General features: G+C 44.6%; 1 protein-coding gene across 1 annotated transcript in view; it reads right to left on the bottom strand.

The window, feature by feature from the left end:
• The window catches only part of MYO16 (myosin XVI), a 603,762-nt gene that overhangs the window by 160,195 nt on the left and 423,904 nt on the right, over window positions 1-19,663 (bottom strand). Inside the window, 2 exon segments of the mRNA XM_027776197.1 lie at window positions 15,979-16,184; window positions 16,722-16,802. Of these exon segments, the coding sequence (XP_027631998.1) occupies window positions 15,979-16,184; window positions 16,722-16,802 (287 nt within the window).

Here is a 19,663-nt window from a genome sequence, read left to right as displayed (position 1 = left end):
GCTCACTGGAACTCGCGCACACTCGGACGGCAATACGATGTGATGCAACACGTGTGGAAAGCATTTTGCTAGGGTTTTGTTTTTTTTTTCCTTGGGGGGGGGCGTTGTTATAGGGTGCATACATTCGCCAGAGAGAAAGTGAGAAATCACTCCCCATTGGCAAATTTCCTGTTAAATACTACACCTGTAAGAAGAATGAGCACCAATTTACACAACGTATCTTTTCCACATCACAGAAAACAAGACACTGTCTCGGAGAAAATATTTTCCAATTGAATAACTAAAATGTTTGTGTTTTTAGAATATGTAAAGAAATCGAGTGTCCTCACTCTGTGACTGAAACTAATTCACTAAAGGATACAGAAACACAATATATAGGTGTAAATACTAGCTATAGTGTGTGTGCAAGAGGAGGGTCTGAGGAAGGACACTTAGAAGAAAAAGAGGGAGGCAAAGTATTGATGGCACAAAGAAATGTGGTATTATCTGTTGAAGATATTTTGTAGTTTTATCAACTGTTTTAGGGAGAAATGTTCGCCTGTCGAAATATCCATTTTGTAAGGCAAAGAATAATGTGACTGAATGTATAAAATAAAATGAAAGGAAAAACAAATTAATAAAAAAATAAAATTAGGCAAGATATTTGAATGACAAGTTCACTAACAGAGTCATATGAGTAGCAAATTAGCCCATGGGAAGATGTGCACGGTCCTTAGTAACTAGGAAAATGCAAAGGAAAATCATGAGATGCCAGGGCACACTCATCAGGAAGTCAGCAATGGACAAGGTGGGCCGAGCCACGCGGAGGAGATGAGAGTGGCTCACTGGAACTCGCGCACACTCGGACGGCAATACGATGTGATGCAACACGTGTGGAAAGCATTTTGCTAGGGTTTTGTTTTTTTTTTCCTTGGGGGGGGGCGTTGTTATAGGGTGCATACATTCGCCAGAGAGAAAGTGAGAAATCACTCCCTTGGGGGAATGGCTATGCCACCATCCCTTCTTCTCCATACTCTTCTCAGGAGTTTGATCACACACTCGCCTGGCATGACGTTTAAACCACTGGGTCCAGGACTTAAACCTTGGAGTGGGCCCTGTGGGAGCCAGCACTTAACCACCGCGATGCTGGCTGGCCCCCAATCTGCCAAGGGGCCTGTGAAACAAGAAACACAACAAAAACATAGAAGTTGCTTCATGATAGGCTGACTCTGTAATGGCCGGTGAAGGGGCCAGTGCAGCTGAAATCTGGGCGCTGGAGGCTTGAAAACACATCAGGACAAAGTGTGTGTGCGTGCCTGCGCCATAGTCCGGACCAGGAGGACTGGGGAAAAGGACTGTGGCATGACTACGCCCCGTTGCGAAGTGCTTTCTCTGTCTCTCTCTCACACACAATTGCATATGCCCTCTGCTAATTAAAAAAAAGGTTACTTCAACGTGAGACCTGACTAATCACCATGAATATGGGTACTGGTCTAAGTGTCAAGAGAAAAGCATTTCCTGTTACCAGACTGGCTAAGCTTTATTGGGGAAAATGATGAAAGATAATGAAGAATTAGATGTGAACAAGTAAAACTGTAAATCTGAGCTGTTAAATTCAAGTGTGGGAGAATGATTAAGGTCTTGATGTTGACTTTGACAGAGGCGGTATCGGACACAGCAATGGATTATCATGTAATACGTACTTGCCTGTGTGAAACTTTTACTTGGACAGAACCAGTAGCTTTTCAATAACTCATGTAATACCTACTTTTAAAAAATATCTTCCCTGAGACCAGCAGTTGCACGGTAGTTAAAGTGCTGGACTCCCACATGGCTCGCTCCAAGGTTCAAGTCCCAGACCTGGAGGCTTGAAAATCACACCAGGCACATATGCACGTGTGTCCAAAATTCCAAAGGGAGAAAGGAGGAGAAGGGACTGTGGCATGGCCACCTCCTGGGGGGGGTGTGTGTGTGTGTGATTTATCACTTTCCCTCTCTCTCTGGGGAGCACGCATGCTCTATGGCAAACACATAAAAAAATATTCTTCCTGGTATTTCTAGAAAAGTAGATCTTCAAATGATGTGTTAAGTCATCACTAATGAGAAATGTTTAAGTATAACTTTCTTATCTTACTGCATTGAGTAACCATTGCTTTAAAAAGTCTATGTAGCAATGGTAGTTAAAGCACTGCATTCCCACATGGCCAACTATGATTTGAGTCCTGGACCCAGTGGCTTGCTTTCTCACTTTTTCTTTCTCTCTCTGGTCAAATAATAATAATAATAATAACAACAACAACAAATGGAATTAAATAAATAATTCTTAAAATAAGTCTATGTGTAAGTGCTTACTTCCATTTCTTAGTCTGGCAGCGACCTCACAGGAGCTTCTTCCCAGCAGAGAGCACTTATTTTTGACGAATGGAACGTCTAATTTCCCTGCCTGTGAATGGGCTCTGATTTTCAGGGTCGCCGTGCCCCACTCTGCCCATTCAAGCTGCTGAAATGGCTACATCGTTCCTGTTAACAGTCCTTTCATATTGATTCTCTCACCATATGCAGCAGTGGTTTTCAGGTCACAGTAATAACATGTATTTTCCAGCAAATGCCATTATTTTGAAAATATTCGAAATTTCATTCTAACTAAAGTTACCTATTTTGACTTTTTAGGACAGGATCTCATTTCAGAGAATGCCTCAGAGTATTTTTTGAGACTGGGAATATTACTACACTGTGACAAAGGCAAAACCTGGCATCGTTATTTCATACTGAAGTCTGAATGGGCACTCTAAAGCGGAGCTAGGTATATTTAAACCGAGGATTTTGAGCTGGTTAGATAATGACAACAACTGCTTTGTCTCATGAACATGTCCTGTATGGAATATCAATAAAAACTGCATCTGGCGCCAATTTGTACAAGTATTTCCACCAAACTATTCCACCAGTGCTATATCCAATAGACTCCACTTCACTATAAGATACGTCTTGGTTTGGTCAATATCCTACACAGTTACCCTGTCTTTGGCAATGTAAGTATTCAGTTCTAGGCTAATTCTGCCTGGAATGTACTGCACTGGGGACTAGGGACAGATCACCAAGCTAGTGTTCAGTGAGCCTAGTGTTCTGATGGTCGTGTCCACTGCTTACTCATTAGACTTCAACGTGCAGGTCATGCAATCATTGAAGGAACACATGAGACCCTATATTACCACATCCATTAACACGAAGACTATGGACTGAATGTCCGTGTCCTCCAAAAGTTCACATGCTGAGCCTCCCATTTCCGTTTTTATTTGGAGATGGAATCTTTGAAACGTAATTATGGTAAACCGAGGTAATAAGGCCGGGGCCCTGATCCAATAGCATTAGTGTATGTGTAAGTAGAGATAGCAGATAGCTCACACCTCCCCTACCTCCCATCCTCACCCCGCTGCATGCTTGCACTATGGAAAGCCATAGTGTCATGTGAGCACACAGTGAGAAGGCAGCCCTCTGCCACCATGGGCAGAGTCTAGACTGGACACCAGCCCTGTTGCTATCTTAGCGTGGACTTCCCAGCCTCCAGAGCTGGGAGGACATGAATGCATGTTGTTTAACACTTCCAGTCTGTAGTTTTATATTACAGCAGCCTGAGCAGGACACTGACGACTGACAGCTCTGACTGCAATACCAAAGAGGTCTAGTTCAGCTAAGATATCTGCAACCTCTTCGGCGAAGGCTGAGCAAGTGCAGAACATGAAAAGGATAAGTTGGGAACGAGAATTTAACTTACACACATGAAATTTTGGACTTTTAGCTCAGAAAGGCAAGATAATCAGATTTGGGATTTCCAATTCTTTTGGAAATGAGTACCTCTGGACATTATAATTTACAAGGCATATTAATCTTTGAACTTTCATTTCTCATCAGGAAATTAATAATGGAAGATTTATAGTCAAATACAGGAAATATCTAGGCTACTGAGATTTTATTATTAGAACTATTTAGTTTTATTTTAACATTTTCATTTATTCTGGTGGCAGAATCTCTGATGAGCTACATTGGATAATATGTCAGGACAAGGTCTGGCATAGGAACCAGAATGCTGCTCTTTCAGCCTTGGTGTAGCGCGGACTTGGAATAGAGTAAAAGGAGGAAGGAAACCGTTTCAGAATGGGTACAACATCTATATTGCTTATCAGTGGTCCCGAGATGCACCAGGAAACAATGAGATGCTCATGAAGATGGGGGAAGGAACACTGTAAAGACTGAAGGTATTCTCGTGGGGGTCCCGTTACACCCCTTGTTACTAACGGTCTTAGAGATGAGTCCCTCAGATTCTGCAGAGTCAGATGAGGATGCTTCCTTCACCTTCTTCTCTGAGGCGCCCTTAGAGACGGAGAGAGTGTGACACTCTGGACCACTCTCTCACCCCAAGTACTACCTAAGTGAAGGGCAAGGGATGAACTGATCTAATCAGTAGTTTGGGGGAGAAGAAAACAAAACAGCATTTTTCACTGCTTGTGATCAAATTGCCTGTAAAGTAACAGTTGCTTTCTTTTGCTTCTTTGAGTACCAGAATTTAAAGTCTGGGATTGAATTTCTTTCAATGAAATTTGAAATTCCAGGACTGAATTGTTTATAGACCCTCACAATTATATTAAGAATACAATGCAACTGACAAAATGTTGAACTCATGTTGCAAATAGCTTCCTGTCTGTTTTCCTGGAATAGCCATAATCACCCGGTTTCATTTGCTTCATACTGAATGCTTGCTCAGTGAAATTACATATTTGTTTTAAGTCATTTGGGCTGGTCAGCTTGGGGTATTTATTTCCAAGACTGTTAGGGAGTTATTAAAGACTTTTGATTTTCATTTTTCATGTTGTTTTAAATGAAAATGTGCAGTTCTCCATTTGCAGACATCCCTTTTTCCTTGAGCACTTTCCAGAGGTCATGACCGACCCAGCCTCCTGCCATCCCCAGCGATCTTTTCACTACTGTGTTGATCTGCAAGGTGACTGGCGAGGAGGGTGGAATGAACTCAGTCCAGCAAACTCCACAAAATAATGGAGACAGCAAAGACAACTTAGAGTGCAGGGCCCACCCTCGGAGTTCACGGGTCTCCAGAAGCTTCCCTGCTCACCTGATGTCACAGTGCTGTTCCGGTGCCCTGGGCCTGGCTGGCCTATAGATATGCTGGCAATCCAACAGGAGGTGTCGCGTCACAGCAAGAAAGAGAAAGGAGCAACGGCAGTGCCTGGGCCCGTGGCAGTCCAAGTCTCGCGTCTGCGGTGGTTAGTGGTTTGGAGCGCCCTCTGGGATGAGGTGTGAGATGTGGCCCAGCACCTGGCTCCTTGGAACCTGTCTTCTCTGCTATGAAACAGGAACAGCGGTACTAACAAAACTCACAGGGTGTTCTGAGGAGCCAACGAGCTTGGTGACGACCTTTGCATGGGAGTAAGTACTGATAAATATTGTTTAGGGAGAGCTAAGTTACGGCTCAGGGCAACTGTAAATTCCATAAGAACCAAGGTCAGTGTAATGAGGGTCACTAGCAGGGATAAGAACCAAGGTCTGTGTAATGAGGGTCACTACCTCGGGGTGTCAGCTACGACGAGCAGGATCGCGGACACAAAGCGCGGAGTTGAGAGCTGTGCTCAGCAGGCACACGGCAGCACCCAGTGGAGCGCTGCTGCCAACCCCCAAGCCGAAGCCACAGGCTGACTGAGCAAAATGCTCGCGTGAAATAAGAGAATGAACAACTAGTGAGGGAATGAACGAATGGCAGGAAAATCCTCTCCCCTGGCATCCCTTGGTGGAGTAGAAATTAAGATCTGAGATGAATTACAAAAGCAAACATCCAAGTCACCTTCCATTACCTGTCTCCGTTTAAAATGTCTTTCCCCTAACACTATCAGAAAAGCAGGGAATGGAACCAGGTCAAGGATTGGCCATCCAAGAGCAAAAACCACCGCCCTCTGGTGGTGGTGGTGTTCGTGGGAGCCCTGCCTCGCCCACCCACTCACTGTGGCAGCTTTCTGCTACAAAGGCCAAGAAGTCGATGGTATCTACACTTTGGTCCCTTATAGAAAACCTTTTCAGTTCCCAGAGCAGATTATGGGGGAATTGTGATGCTTCACTCACTGTGTGGCACAAGAGAGCTCAAATAGGGATATATTTGATTATGCCAAAGCTGAAATTGCTTCTAGAAGCTGTTAATCAAGCTTCTTTCTCTCTTATTTCACTGAAAAGACACAGGTTCTCTCTCCTAGCAAACTTCGTTAAATCTTGGATAGTCAGCTAACCCTACGGAGCAGTCTCGGCACAAAGAACATGGTTAGATTTGGCAAAATAGTTTATCCTTTGCCAATTAAAGCTGTTGCAATATTCAATCTCCCCTGACCATACAAATTCACGTTTCTCTTAAAGATGACTTGGGGCCAGCAGATGGCCTAGTGGTTGTATCGCTGGACTCCCACGTGGTCAACCATGGTTCGAGTTCCAGACCTGGTGGCTTGAGAATCACATGGAGTGCATGTGCGTGCCCAAGATCCCAGGAGGAGAATGCAGGAGAAGGGGTTGCAAAGTGGCCATCCCCCTGGGATGATTTCTCACTCTCCGTCTCACTGTCTCTGTCTCTCTCCGATGACCACACACACCATAAAGCAAGAACCTCTAAAAATAAATAAATAAATGAACAAAATAAAAGATGGCTTGATGGTGACTGGCATCACTGCTGGAACAGGGGAACTGTCCGCGTAGTTCAGCACAGAATAACTCCAGTCAGCGTCTGCCACCTGGAAGCCTCTGCCCGTTGGTTTCCAGCCAATAAGCTGAACGTGTCTTCTTTCAGCCTGTCCCCACACTCGGGTTAACACCAGGCTGTTCTCTCACACTGCAGTCTTTCAGCAACAACTGTGCCATTGAAACAAGCTAAATGGTTCAGACTGGTTCTAAGAGGGATTTCTTCCAGCAACAATCCTCAACAGCTCACAGCCCCGCCCCGGCCAAGGATAACTAAATACCCCGGTGCCTTCACGGGACAAGCCCTTCAGTCCCTACCACGTAAGTTCACCTCATTGAAGAGCCAATCTCTCCATTTAGTGAGGTTGTCCTCCTCTTCCTTGCCAACCACAAATAATCCCTTAAATGAATGATGGGCATGACCCAGAGAAGCTTGCCACTCAGCCTCTAGAGTCGGACCCCAAAAGATACCCTTCCTGATCCTGGACGAGGGCAGAGTTAGCAGGCTGAGAAGGGAGGCGATACCTATGGTGACCAAACCTGGCATAGTGCTGGATGGCTCCATGGAAAATGTGTCACGTTACAAAGTTACAAGGAGTACAGGATATCCAAGAAAGTCTGGGGGCAGGTGGCTGGAACCTTACGAGACATGTCCTTTAAAGACTTCTCAAAACCATTTCTTTCCTGCATAGCCTCCTATAATTCTTTGTCTCAATCCTGTAATTCATAAGGAAAAAAAAAAAGCATGCTAGCATTGTATTATTCAACACACTGAGCGGACACACTCTTGGTGGAGAGAGACGACATTGACAGCAGTTCAAATGCACAAGAAGGGCTTTTACATAAAGAGGCTTTTCCTGACCGCAGCGACATGTGTGTTCTCGGGAAAGGATGGCACACCTTTCCACAGAGCCGGCACTGTCGATTGCTCCCTCCTGAAATGCTCTCGGCTGCTCTGCCACTGCGTTGGCTGATGGAAACATGGGGACCCCAGTTCCAGGTTACTCTGTTGAGAACTGCAAGCTTCCTTTCTTGTCCCTTGGCCCTGAGCCACTAGTGAGATGGCTCGGCTGTTCGCTGCAGAGAGACTGGTGCACCTGACATTTGAGAGGAGGCGCCATCCTGCAGGTCGAGGGCTTGAATGTATGACACATGGGTGACAAAACCGTCTCATACATAAGCCTCTCCCCCCCACCCCCAGTCCTTAGCTAGCACCAGCCTCTTCTAATACATGGATGCCAGAGTAGAACAGAGCCAAGCAAGAATTTCCCCAATAACCTCAGTTGACCCACAGAACTGGGAGAAATACTGGGTAGTCAAAAACATCATGATGTATTTTGCACAGAAAATACATCATAATGTTTTTGACTACCCAGTCGTAAATGACTATTTTATGCCACTATGTTTTGGAATGGGCTGGTATTTGGACAACTGAGCTGGAAAGATACATTTCCGTTCCTGTTACATGTTTACAGTACTCGCCTCTGGGGAGGACACTTCGTTACCCTTTTGATGTTGGTCTCAGCCACGTGACTGCTTTTAACCAGTGGAATACAGGGGAGTAGCACAGGTCACATGCCAAAGAGACTGTCACTCATTCAACCCTCTCTCTTTCCTTTGACATGGGAAGGGAATGCCTCAGAATTGAACTGGTCCTTAGACCTGATTCCTGTAATGAAAAAAGACCACGATCGGGGCTGATTGTGCCCAGGTGTGCTATTTCTAAACTGCAGGGCAATGTGATTTAAGAAAGAGAGAAACATTTGTTGTTGCTAGCCACGGAATGGGTTTTTTGTTTGTTTGTTTTACAGAATATGTTGAGAAGAAAGGGCTTTCACAATGCTATCGATAAAAGTTTTTTCAAAACTTTTATTTTTAAAATTATTTTATTTAACTTTATTTATTTTAAGTTGACCAGAGAGGGACAGAGTGTGTGAGAGAGAGAGAGAGAGAAAGGGAAGCGAGAAAGCAAGCTGCCAGGTCCAGGACTTGAACTGCAGTCGGTCATGTGGGAGTCCAGTGACCCTAGCCACCATGACACCTGCCGGCCCCAGGATGCTTTTTCTTAGGCCTTTCATGCCAAGAAGTAAGCCTGAGGTTGTGCAGGAACTTGCAGAGCCACTTAAGCTCTGACAGTTTAAAAGTGCAAGAAACAGTCTCCACTCTCTGCCACGTGAAAGCAGGGGCAGGTGCATTTGGTGCGTGGACTGGTGGACTGCAGCTCTGAAGCCCCTGGACTCGTGAGGATGAGCAACATCCTGGACACCCCACCGCAGTCTAGTCCTTGTGTGGTCAATGTATTACATGGGGTCTACTGGAAGCTCAGAGAAGAGATACACACACACCTGGGATTTCATTAATGGTCTTCCCAAGCACAGGACACCTGAGAGAATTTTTAAGAATAAGTAGAAAGGATGCTAGGATTTCAGAAACAAAGCCCCAGAATTTCTGAAACCATGTGATGCATACAAGTGAATTATATTCCTTTCCTGTAGCATAAGAAGAACCAACGAGCACAAACCTCATGTGCTCAGCTCTGCTACCTACTGACGCCATACGAACACACACACACGGCTGCTCTGGTCAGCTAGGGCTCCCACAGCGAGGTGCAGGGACTGAGCAGCTCACACACAGAAGTGACCTCTCAGTCAGAGACCAGGAGCCCAAGAGCAAGGTGCCAGTCAGCTCAGTTCTGGTGAGGGTCCTGTCCTAGTTGACAGACAGCATCTACGTTTTGCTGTGTTCTCATGTGGCCAAGAGAGATGGTGGGGAGAGGAAGGAGAGCTCTTCAGTGTCTTCTTGTAAGGACATGAATTCTATCATAACAAGGTCATATTGTCATGACCCCATTTAACCTTAACTACTTCGTACTAGCCCTTCTCCAAAGACAGTCATGCAGGGCATCACGACTTCGAAATACGAATTCTGGGGGCCAGAGGAGACACAGTGCAGTTCACAGCAACAGATAATCCAATTAAGTGCCGTGATTTGCACATAATAGTTTGATTCTACTGCTCTCTTAACTGTTCCTCATATATCTACACTTGTGTCTCTTGCCATTGGAGACAAAGTCTTTCCATCTTTGCATCCTATTGTATTACCCGAGGAATACAAGAAGAAGAAAATGTCAGCAAGCAATTCTCCTGTACTTAATGTAAACAATATCCTCTCAACTAACGCACTTCCCCAGTTTCAGTTAGGAAGACTTGGGGTCATACAGTTTTTAATGGCAAGACCCCATGGAGATTTACAGTGTCATCTTGTCCGTCCACAAATCCAAGGGGATGCCTGTCATCTGCATGTGTCACTACGCTGCAGTAGACACTGCTCAATTGAGCGGCTGCAAGACGGAGCGACCGCTGTCTTAGATGACTGTCCTGACTGTACTCTTCTGAACCCTAACAAACTCACTTACTCTGGCAGGGTTGCTGTCTTAGATGACTGTCCTGACTGTACCCTTCTGAACCCTAACAAAGTCACTTACTCTGGCAGGGTTCTACTCAGCTAAGATCGGTGGTATGAATGTCGAAGATAAACATTTTGCATACGAATGATACATCCTGTTTTCTGAAGTTTTGGCAACCCCGAATGCCTGCTAAAGTGTATTTCCAAACACTGCTTTTGGAATGGTGCTTCATTGCCAGGGGGTTCAAACCTCCGACGGGGTCTGAATACTCAAGAAATATTACATTATGTTACTTCTTGATGAAACAGGATATTGATTGCATCTTATTCAGGTTCTATAGAAACAGCTGAGCTCTGCGTGAATCAATGTTTTGTTTTGTTTCTTTGTGTATGGTATTATTCCGAACTTCCATGTTTCAGTTAAGAGAGATGGTGACAACTTTCTACTGAAATCAAAATCAATTAAAAATCCCATTTCCGCTTTGTCCATCACTGCAGACAGGGGTGATAGGAAGAAATTACCTTCTTTTTAAATAACAGAATGTTCAGAGAAATGCGCCGATTTTTTCAAAAGTCTCATTTCACATTCCCACTATTCTTTTTTTTTACCCATACTTCGTAAAGTATGCCTGTAGTCTCTTTTTTATACAGCTTCATTATTTTACATGAACAACCACTAATTTATAATTTGAAGTTCATTCTGAAAATCTTCGTTAAACACCTCCAGTGCACAAGTACCGTGACTGAGTAAGGTAAGGGGCTCAGCAGCAGTCCAGTCCATGAGAGATGCACGCACATGAAAAGCCTCACTTCACTGTAGAGGTACTAATTGTGCACGCCATTTAGAGAAAAATTAACCTCGATAATGTGTGTGTATGTATATATTTCAAACAAGATCTGGAAAACTACAAAAGTCAATTGTAAAAATAATTCTCTAACCATCATGATATATACTAACTAGCGCATGTGCACACGTATGTACACACAGCCACGTTTCCCGGCCTCTTCCGAGGGAATAGAGCAATTCAGTAGTTGTGTGTTGGAATCGATTAACATTCACATGGCTGCTAAAGGTTCAGACGAGGCTACCCTTTTTTTTTAGCAGAGGCTACTGAGGGGCTTTTATGGCAGAGCATCTCTGATGTCATGGTTCCAAGACACTTTGACAAAATGAGCAAAAGAAAATGCCCCTTTTTAGAAAACCATTTATGAATGGAGATGAATTCTACTTTACACTCAGCGTAAGAATCCAGGGCTGCGCTTCTCAAACTTCATGTGCAATCAGCTCACCCAGAGACCCTGAAAAGTGTGCAGATCTCGATTCAGAAGCTCTGGAGTGTGTCTGGAGTTTTCTCACCTCCATCAATGACCCGTGGTTATCGAGGTACCTGCATACTTTCAAACGCATGGCTAATGGAAAACCAAATGGAACGCAGACCTCACTCCCTGTGATTCGAGGTTCCACATCAGTGGTTCTCAAGGTATTGCCGGGAACCTTCACCTTCATCACCTGGATTTTTGTTAGAAATGCAAATTCACAGGCCTCTCTCAGACCGACTTTGTTCGTCCAGCCTCAGGTGACTCCGCTGTGCACCGATGTCCAACCACCGTTGTTCCAGGCCGTGCTTGGGAAGGGAGTGACTGAAATCCACCTGCAGTTCATCAGGGCCTATGAGCACTATGTGCTCCCAGCAGGGGAACTGTAGGACAGTCATTATTTGTTAATACCACTCTCTAATGAATTGTATATGAAACTGCAAACCAGGGGGTCTGTGGTAAATTTGGGAATCTATTCTTTTAAGCTTATATACGAACAGGTTTGCAACTCATTGACCCAAAGGCCACTTGACTTGTACTTTAAGGAGTGGGAGCACTGACTTTTTTTGCTTGTTTGTTGTACAGCAAAGCTGAAAGTTTATTGGAAAAACAGGTTCTAAGAAGGGAGGGGTACTGGAAAATGGGTTGCTGTAGAGGAGATGGGGCAAGGGGTATTTATTTAGGTTCCAGGGGCTTTGTTCAGACTTGCTTTAGGTGGGGGTTGGGCATGCACTCCCCTCATGGTGGGAAAGGGCATGTGCTGGGTGGGTCCAGTGATTTTCCTAGTTCTGGAGTGGGTACACGGTCAGGAGATTCTTTGTCTAGAAGCATTGGCTATACAGTCATTATTTTATCCTCTTCCTGGAATGTGGTGGGAGAGGATAAAGCCTTTGTTTTCGGTCTAGGTCAGGGTGCCTAGGTTAGTCACTGAGCCACCACTGCAAGAGGTCTCTCTGAGCAAGCAGCTGAGCTGCTGGACAGTGGCGACACCATTAACACTTATCCATTCTGTGCTTCCATTTTGAGTGTATACACTCATTCTATTTTGGGGGTCCCTGTCTTCTTCCCCATTCCTCCTCTGTAGAAGAATCCCTAACTGCTATTAGGGAGCGCAAGGGTCTAAGAACATTCTGACTTCTTGCGGAAACTGGGTGATGATGGGAGAGTGGGGGGAAGAGGCAGCAGTTCAAGTTTCGCTACCAGAGTTGATTTTTAATACACAAACCATAATGCATGAGACAGACAGTCACTAACAAGCCAAGCATCTCTGAGAACTCGCAGTAAATTTCCACCTGGGGTGCAGAGAGAGAGAGAAGGAGCTGTCCCTGCCAAAGGCACCTTCATGTGCAAAACCCAGCAAGATGACACCTCTGCTCTTACTTCAAACCCCACACAACTAATTCCTATATTCAGATTTATTATTGATTTATTCTCCCTATGAAATGCCAAACTTTGCAGTTATTCCCTATAAAGTAGGAGCCAGTGTGCTTATTATCTCACTTGTAAGTATCTTTTACATTTTTAAACACAAATGACTATCTGACATATGCGTTCTCCAGGTTCAACATAACCCTTCATTAGGAGGTTGAGCGGTTGCATGTATCTTATGTCCTGTTAGTGCTTCAACATAGATGGCTTGGGTGGACCTCACATGTTTACTTTCTTTGTGTGTCTTTGAGAAATTTGCCTAGATGCACAATAAACAAATGATACTGCTTTTTTTTTTTTAAGAGATATTTTTGCTATAAGGTACATGCACTCATCGGAAAGACAGAGAGAGACAGAGAGACAGAATGCAAGAAATCACCCCCTGGGGGATGACTATGCTGCAATCCCTTCTCCTCCATTTTCCTCTCAGGATTTTGGGCGTGCACACACACGTGTCCGGCCTGAGTATAAACCACCAGGTCCAGGACACCTCTGCTCTTACTTCAAACCCCACACAACTAATTCCTATATTCAGATTTATTATTGATTTATTCTCCCTATGAAATGCCAAACTTTGCAGTTATTCCCTATAAAGTAGGAGCCAGTGTGCTTATTATCTTACTTGTAAGTATCTTTTACATTTTTAAACACAAATGACTATCTGACATATGCGTTCTCCAGGTTCAACATAACCCTTCATTAGGAGGTTGAGCGGTTGCATGTATCTTATGTCCTGTTAGTGCTTCAACATAGATGGCTTGGGTGGACCTCACATGTTTACTTTCTTTGTGTGTCTTTGAGAAATTTGCCTAGATGCACAATAAACAAATGATACTGCTTTTTTTTTTTTAAGAGATATTTTTGCTATAAGGTACATGCACTCATCGGAAAGACAGAGAGAGACAGAGAGACAGAATGCAAGAAATCACCCCCTGGGGGATGACTATGCTGCAATCCCTTCTCCTCCATTTTCCTCTCAGGATTTTGGGCGTGCACACACACGTGTCCGGCCTGAGTATAAACCACCAGGTCCAGGACTCAAACTGTGGTTGACTGTGTGAGAGTCCAGCAACATGTAAACATTAAGTCATCTGCTGGCCCAAGGACTACTTTCTTGTAGAGAAACAATGTTATAAAAATTGAATATGGAATTTTAGTTATAGTTTAAATATTCTATCCTCTGCTCTGAAATATTTCAAATTTAGTGATTTATGTGTTTTGTTTTGCTTATTTTGTTTCAGTTTAGAAGCTTATTCAAACTAGTGACTCACATTGAACTAGTGAAGAAAAGTCTTCAAGTCTCTTTGAAACAAATGATTTATCAGATTTTTCCATCTTATAACTGTACACTTAGCTTTTAACCATAAATGGTAAATGCTGTACTTGTCATATTGATATTATTCTACATCGGCATTATTTTTAGATTTCAATTCATTTTATATAGGATTACCAAATGTTTTCTGGTGTTCTTTTGTCAACCCACCTTGCATTTTTTTGAATGCCTAAAAATGATAATCTCATTAGTTTTATCAAGATTAATACTACCTTCACTCAAAAGCCACCTCTGATCCCACATGACCACCTTCTTGTGCTTCTAGAACATTCTGTGGATATTCTATCCATCGGTAGCCTTCGGTGGCCATTCTTTGCCTATGCACTGTCTTCTACACTGAGAACTTTGTCAAGCTAAAGCTGAAGCAGCAGTGAAGGTAAACCAAAGGCCTGGGCTAGAACAGTCCTTATTAGCTACCTAAACTCGGTTAATATCCACTCACTAATCTCTTTAAAATGGATTCGTCGGTGAGTATTAGAAGTCAGAATAAAATCAGACTAGCGTTTCTGATGAAGCAGAAACACGTATGCACAAATACACAGCCTGAAAGGACGGTGTTGATCTGGGTGCTCACTGCAAAGGGCTGGGACACCAGGGCCGTGCCACAGGCGCACTGGTGAGGCACATGGCATGGATTTCTCCTGTAATTAGCCCACTGTCTTGCACTGTGTGCCTTAGAGCTGAATTTATCAACAAACTTCTTCTGAAGGATAGATAATAAATACTTAGCAGATATTTCACACGATGGCATGCTGCCTCTGTTGCCAGTGCAGTTCAAAGGTGGCTTCATACTTATGCCAACAGATGTTCATGGCTGTGTTCAAATAAAACTTTATTTACAAACACAACTGCTAGGCTGAGTGTGGCCTGTGAGTGTGCTGCTGACCTAAATAACATTTTTTTCATAAATATAAAGAACGAAATAATCACATATGTACACTCTTCTTTTATTACTTTATTTTCATTTGCCATAGGATGCATGTACTCACTAGTGAAAGGCAGAGAGAGGTAGGGAGAGGGAAAGTAAGAAAGCACCTCCCAGGGGCATGGTCATGCTCAATTCCTTCTTCTCCATTCTCCTTTGAGGATTCTGGGTGTATATGCACAAGCATCAAGTATGTTTTTCAAGCCCTCGGGTCTGGGCCTGGAACTATGCAGTTGGCATGTGGGATTCAGCCACTTTAGCCACCATGCCATGGGCTGGCCCATTCTCTTTTAAAATATGAGATATTATGTAAAGATCAAATGTGACTATTTAATAAGTCTTTTAAGTCTTTAAATCCAAGGAAATCTATACATTTGAGGGAACGTGGAGAAGGTTTCTAAGGCATGCTTTCAGTAAGGTTCAATAACTTTTGATAAATGTTTTGCCAGTGTATGTTATCATTTCTCAGAGTATTTCATTTACTCTAAATAGAAAGATACAAACAAGGGACCAGAAGATGGCATAATGGTTATGTTGCTGGACTTCCACATAGTCAACTGTGGTTTGAGTTCTGGACTGGGCAGCTTAAAACTCATGCCAGGTGCGTGTGTATGCATGCCCAAAATCCCAAGAGAGAAGAATGGAGGAAAGGGATTGTGGCATGGCCATCTCCCCTGGGGAGTGAATGCTTGCTTTCTTCTCTCTGGTGAGTGCATGCGCCCTATAGCAAAAATCTCTCTCTCAAACAGAAAGAAGAATACAAAGCGATGCCCAGAAAGGAAACTGGAACTCCTAGTTACAATTCTGGCAGCACACTGCACTACAGAGCAGATGAAACAGTGATCCAAGCAACAGAAGGCCTTACCTTGACAGGAAATCTGAGAAGGAGAGGCGAATGGGGTATCCATGTCGGAAGATCTTCACCACTTCCAAGACCCCGATATACTGCAGCTGAGCAGACACATAAAAGCTATCAAACATGTCGGGCAGCCTTGAGCTGTTAGGCTTGATGCAATGAACGAAGTGGAGGGTGCACCTCTGAAGTTTGCCAATAATATCCGCTAGTGATTTCTGAGGAGAGAGGCAAAACCCAACTCATTCTCCAAATGAGACACTGATAGAAAACACAGAGCTGTTTATTTAAAATCTTTAACCCTTTATCTTTAATTCACAACTTTTAGTATGCATTCATGCATTATGTGTGTTTACCTTTTGTTTTGAAGATATTCAAGTTGTCAAAAATAGAACAACGATAACCTATGTGAAAATCCTACAGTTGATATAAATGCACATTCATTTTTTTTTAATTCTCTTTTTTTTTTTTTGAGAGGTTTTTGAGATGGGGAACGTGCATTTACCAGAAAGAGAGAGACAGAGTGACAGAAGGCGAGAAATCACCCCCCAGAGGAGATGGCCATGCCGCAATCCCTTCTCCTCCATTCTCCTCTTGGGATCTTGGGCACGCATGCACACACACTCGGTGTGAGTTTAAGCCAGCAGGCCCGGGACTCAAACCGTGGTCGACTACATGGAAGTCCATTGGCATAGCCATCATGCCAACTACTGATCCTGCACATTAAATTTTTGAAATCTGAAAACTTTGCTGACCCTCAGTTGTGATGCTATAGTGATTGGATCTCCTCGTTCTAGTCTTTGAAGAAATGTAGACGCTCCTTTCTTTTTTAAGACCTGTAATAAAAACAAAAAAAAAAAAAGAAAGAAAGAAAGAAAAGAGAATGGAGAGAGGAGAAGAGGGAGGAAAGAGAAAGAAGAGCAAATTAATTTTACTAGATTCCAGTTCAGAAGAAGCAAAAACAAACAAACAAAATACTAAGACTTGCATCCATGCAAATTCATTTACAGGCAACTACAGAGAGCATGGGAGATAACAACCAGACCCACGTGACTCTCTTACTGCTCCTGTACGCTGAGGAAATGGGCAGCCACCTGTGACAGCAGCACGGCCAGCTTTCGAGGGCACGGCTATTTCATGGATCAGATCCATCCCCAGCATGCACCCATTTTAATCCAAGAACACACCTTCACTTGGTAGGGCACACCCACTGCAGTAGTCTGCTTACGATACTAACTGTTCACGTTGATTGTAAAATGTAGCTCACTCTGGGACAAAGTGTTCTATTTTATGTTATAAAAATGTGATGTTCTGATAATCATTGACTTGTTCCCTTCAAGTGAACAGAACCCAGTAACTGGATGGATGCATGGAGCTGAGGCTTAGCTGTGTTTTATTTTCCCTTCCTTTGCATCTATGTATGTAGGTACACATGTACGTGTGTGTGTGTGTGTGTGTGTGTGTGTGTGTGTGTGTGTGGAATCTTTGCAGATGAGGTCTGTGTTGCCTCCTCCTGCCTCACTGTCTTAGGAGCAGGTGCCAGCTGCTCCAGGGGGCGGGTACTCAACCCTGGACCTCCCATGTGGCCTCTGCCTGCCTGCAGCATGTGCTACGTGGCTGGGCCCTTCTGTTTAAACTACTAAAAGGGGCTAGCAGATTACTCATCAGTGGAAAATGACAGAGTGTGTTTTCTTCAATAAGTAATTAAATACAGCTTTTTTTTTGGAGAGGTTTTCGCTATAGGTCGCGTGCGCTCGCCAGACAGACAGAGAGAGACATAGAGACAGAAAGCGAGCAATCACCCCCCAGAGGAGATGGCCATGCCGCAATCCCTTCTCCTCCATTCTCCTCTCGGGCTCTTGGGCACGCACGCACATGCGCCCGGCGTGAGCTTTAAGCCACCAGGTCTGGGACATGAACCGCGGTCAACTACGTGGGAGTCCAGCAACATAGCCATTACGCTAATTGCTTTTTCTCAATAAGTAATTAAATACAGCTTTTTTTTTGGAGAGGTTTTCGCTATAGGTCGCGTGCGCTCGCCAGACAGACAGAGAGAGACATAGAGACAGAAAGCGAGCAATCACCCCCCAGAGGAGATGGCCATGCCGCAATCCCTTCTCCTCCATTCTCCTCTCGGGCTCTTGGGCACGCACGCACATGCGCCCGGCGTGAGCTTTAAGCCACCAGGTCTGGGACATGAACCGCGGTCAACTACGTGGGAGTCCAGCAACATAGCCATTACGCTAATTGCTTTTTCTCAATAAGTAATTAAATACAGCTTTTTTTTTGGAGAGGTTTTCGCTATAGGTCGCGTGCGCTCGCCAGACAGACAGAGAGAGACATAGAGACAGAAAGCGAGCAATCACCCCCCAGAGGAGATGGCCATGCCGCAATCCCTTCTCCTCCATTCTCCTCTCGGGCTCTTGGGCACGCACGCACATGCGCCCGGCGTGAGCTTTAAGCCACCAGGTCTGGGACATGAACCGCGGTCAACTACGTGGGAGTCCAGCAACATAGCCATTACGCTAATTGCTTTTTCTCAATAAGTAATTAAATACAGCTTTTTTTTTGGAGAGGTTTTCGCTATAGGTCGCGTGCGCTCGCCAGACAGACAGAGAGAGACATAGAGACAGAAAGCGAGCAATCACCCCCCAGAGGAGATGGCCATGCCGCAATCCCTTCTCCTCCATTCTCCTCTCGGGCTCTTGGGCACGCACGCACATGCGCCCGGCGTGAGCTTTAAGCCACCAGGTCTGGGACATGAACCGCGGTCAACTACGTGGGAGTCCAGCAACATAGCCATTACGCTAATTGCTTTTTCTCAATAAGTAATTAAATACAGCTTTTTTTTTGGAGAGGTTTTCGCTATAGGTCGCGTGCGCTCGCCAGACAGACAGAGAGAGACATAGAGACAGAAAGCGAGCAATCACCCCCCAGAGGAGATGGCCATGCCGCAATCCCTTCTCCTCCATTCTCCTCTCGGGCTCTTGGGCACGCACGCACATGCGCCCGGCGTGAGCTTTAAGCCACCAGGTCTGGGACATGAACCGCGGTCAACTACGTGGGAGTCCAGCAACATAGCCATTACGCTAATTGCTTTTTCTCAATAAGTAATTAAATACAGCTTTTTTTTTGGAGAGGTTTTCGCTATAGGTCGCGTGCGCTCGCCAGACAGACAGAGAGAGACATAGAGACAGAAAGCGAGCAATCACCCCCCAGAGGAGATGGCCATGCCGCAATCCCTTCTCCTCCATTCTCCTCTCGGGCTCTTGGGCACGCACGCACATGCGCCCGGCGTGAGCTTTAAGCCACCAGGTCTGGGACATGAACCGCGGTCAACTACGTGGGAGTCCAGCAACATAGCCATTACGCTAATTGCTTTTTCTCAATAAGTAATTAAATACAGCTTTTTTTTTGGAGAGGTTTTCGCTATAGGTCGCGTGCGCTCGCCAGACAGACAGAGAGAGACATAGAGACAGAAAGCGAGCAATCACCCCCCAGAGGAGATGGCCATGCCGCAATCCCTTCTCCTCCATTCTCCTCTCGGGCTCTTGGGCACGCACGCACATGCGCCCGGCGTGAGCTTTAAGCCACCAGGTCTGGGACATGAACCGCGGTCAACTACGTGGGAGTCCAGCAACATAGCCATTACGCTAATTGCTGGTTCCCAATAAGTAATTAAATACAGCTCTTAAAA

Source organism: Tupaia chinensis, unplaced genomic scaffold, assembly GCF_000334495.1.
Source record: "Tupaia chinensis unplaced genomic scaffold, TupChi_1.0 Scaffold000644_1, whole genome shotgun sequence".
Classification (NCBI taxonomy): domain Eukaryota; kingdom Metazoa; phylum Chordata; class Mammalia; order Scandentia; family Tupaiidae; genus Tupaia; species Tupaia belangeri.
Note: the sequence above shows the minus strand (reverse complement) of the source record. Positions and strands in the feature narration are given on the sequence as shown.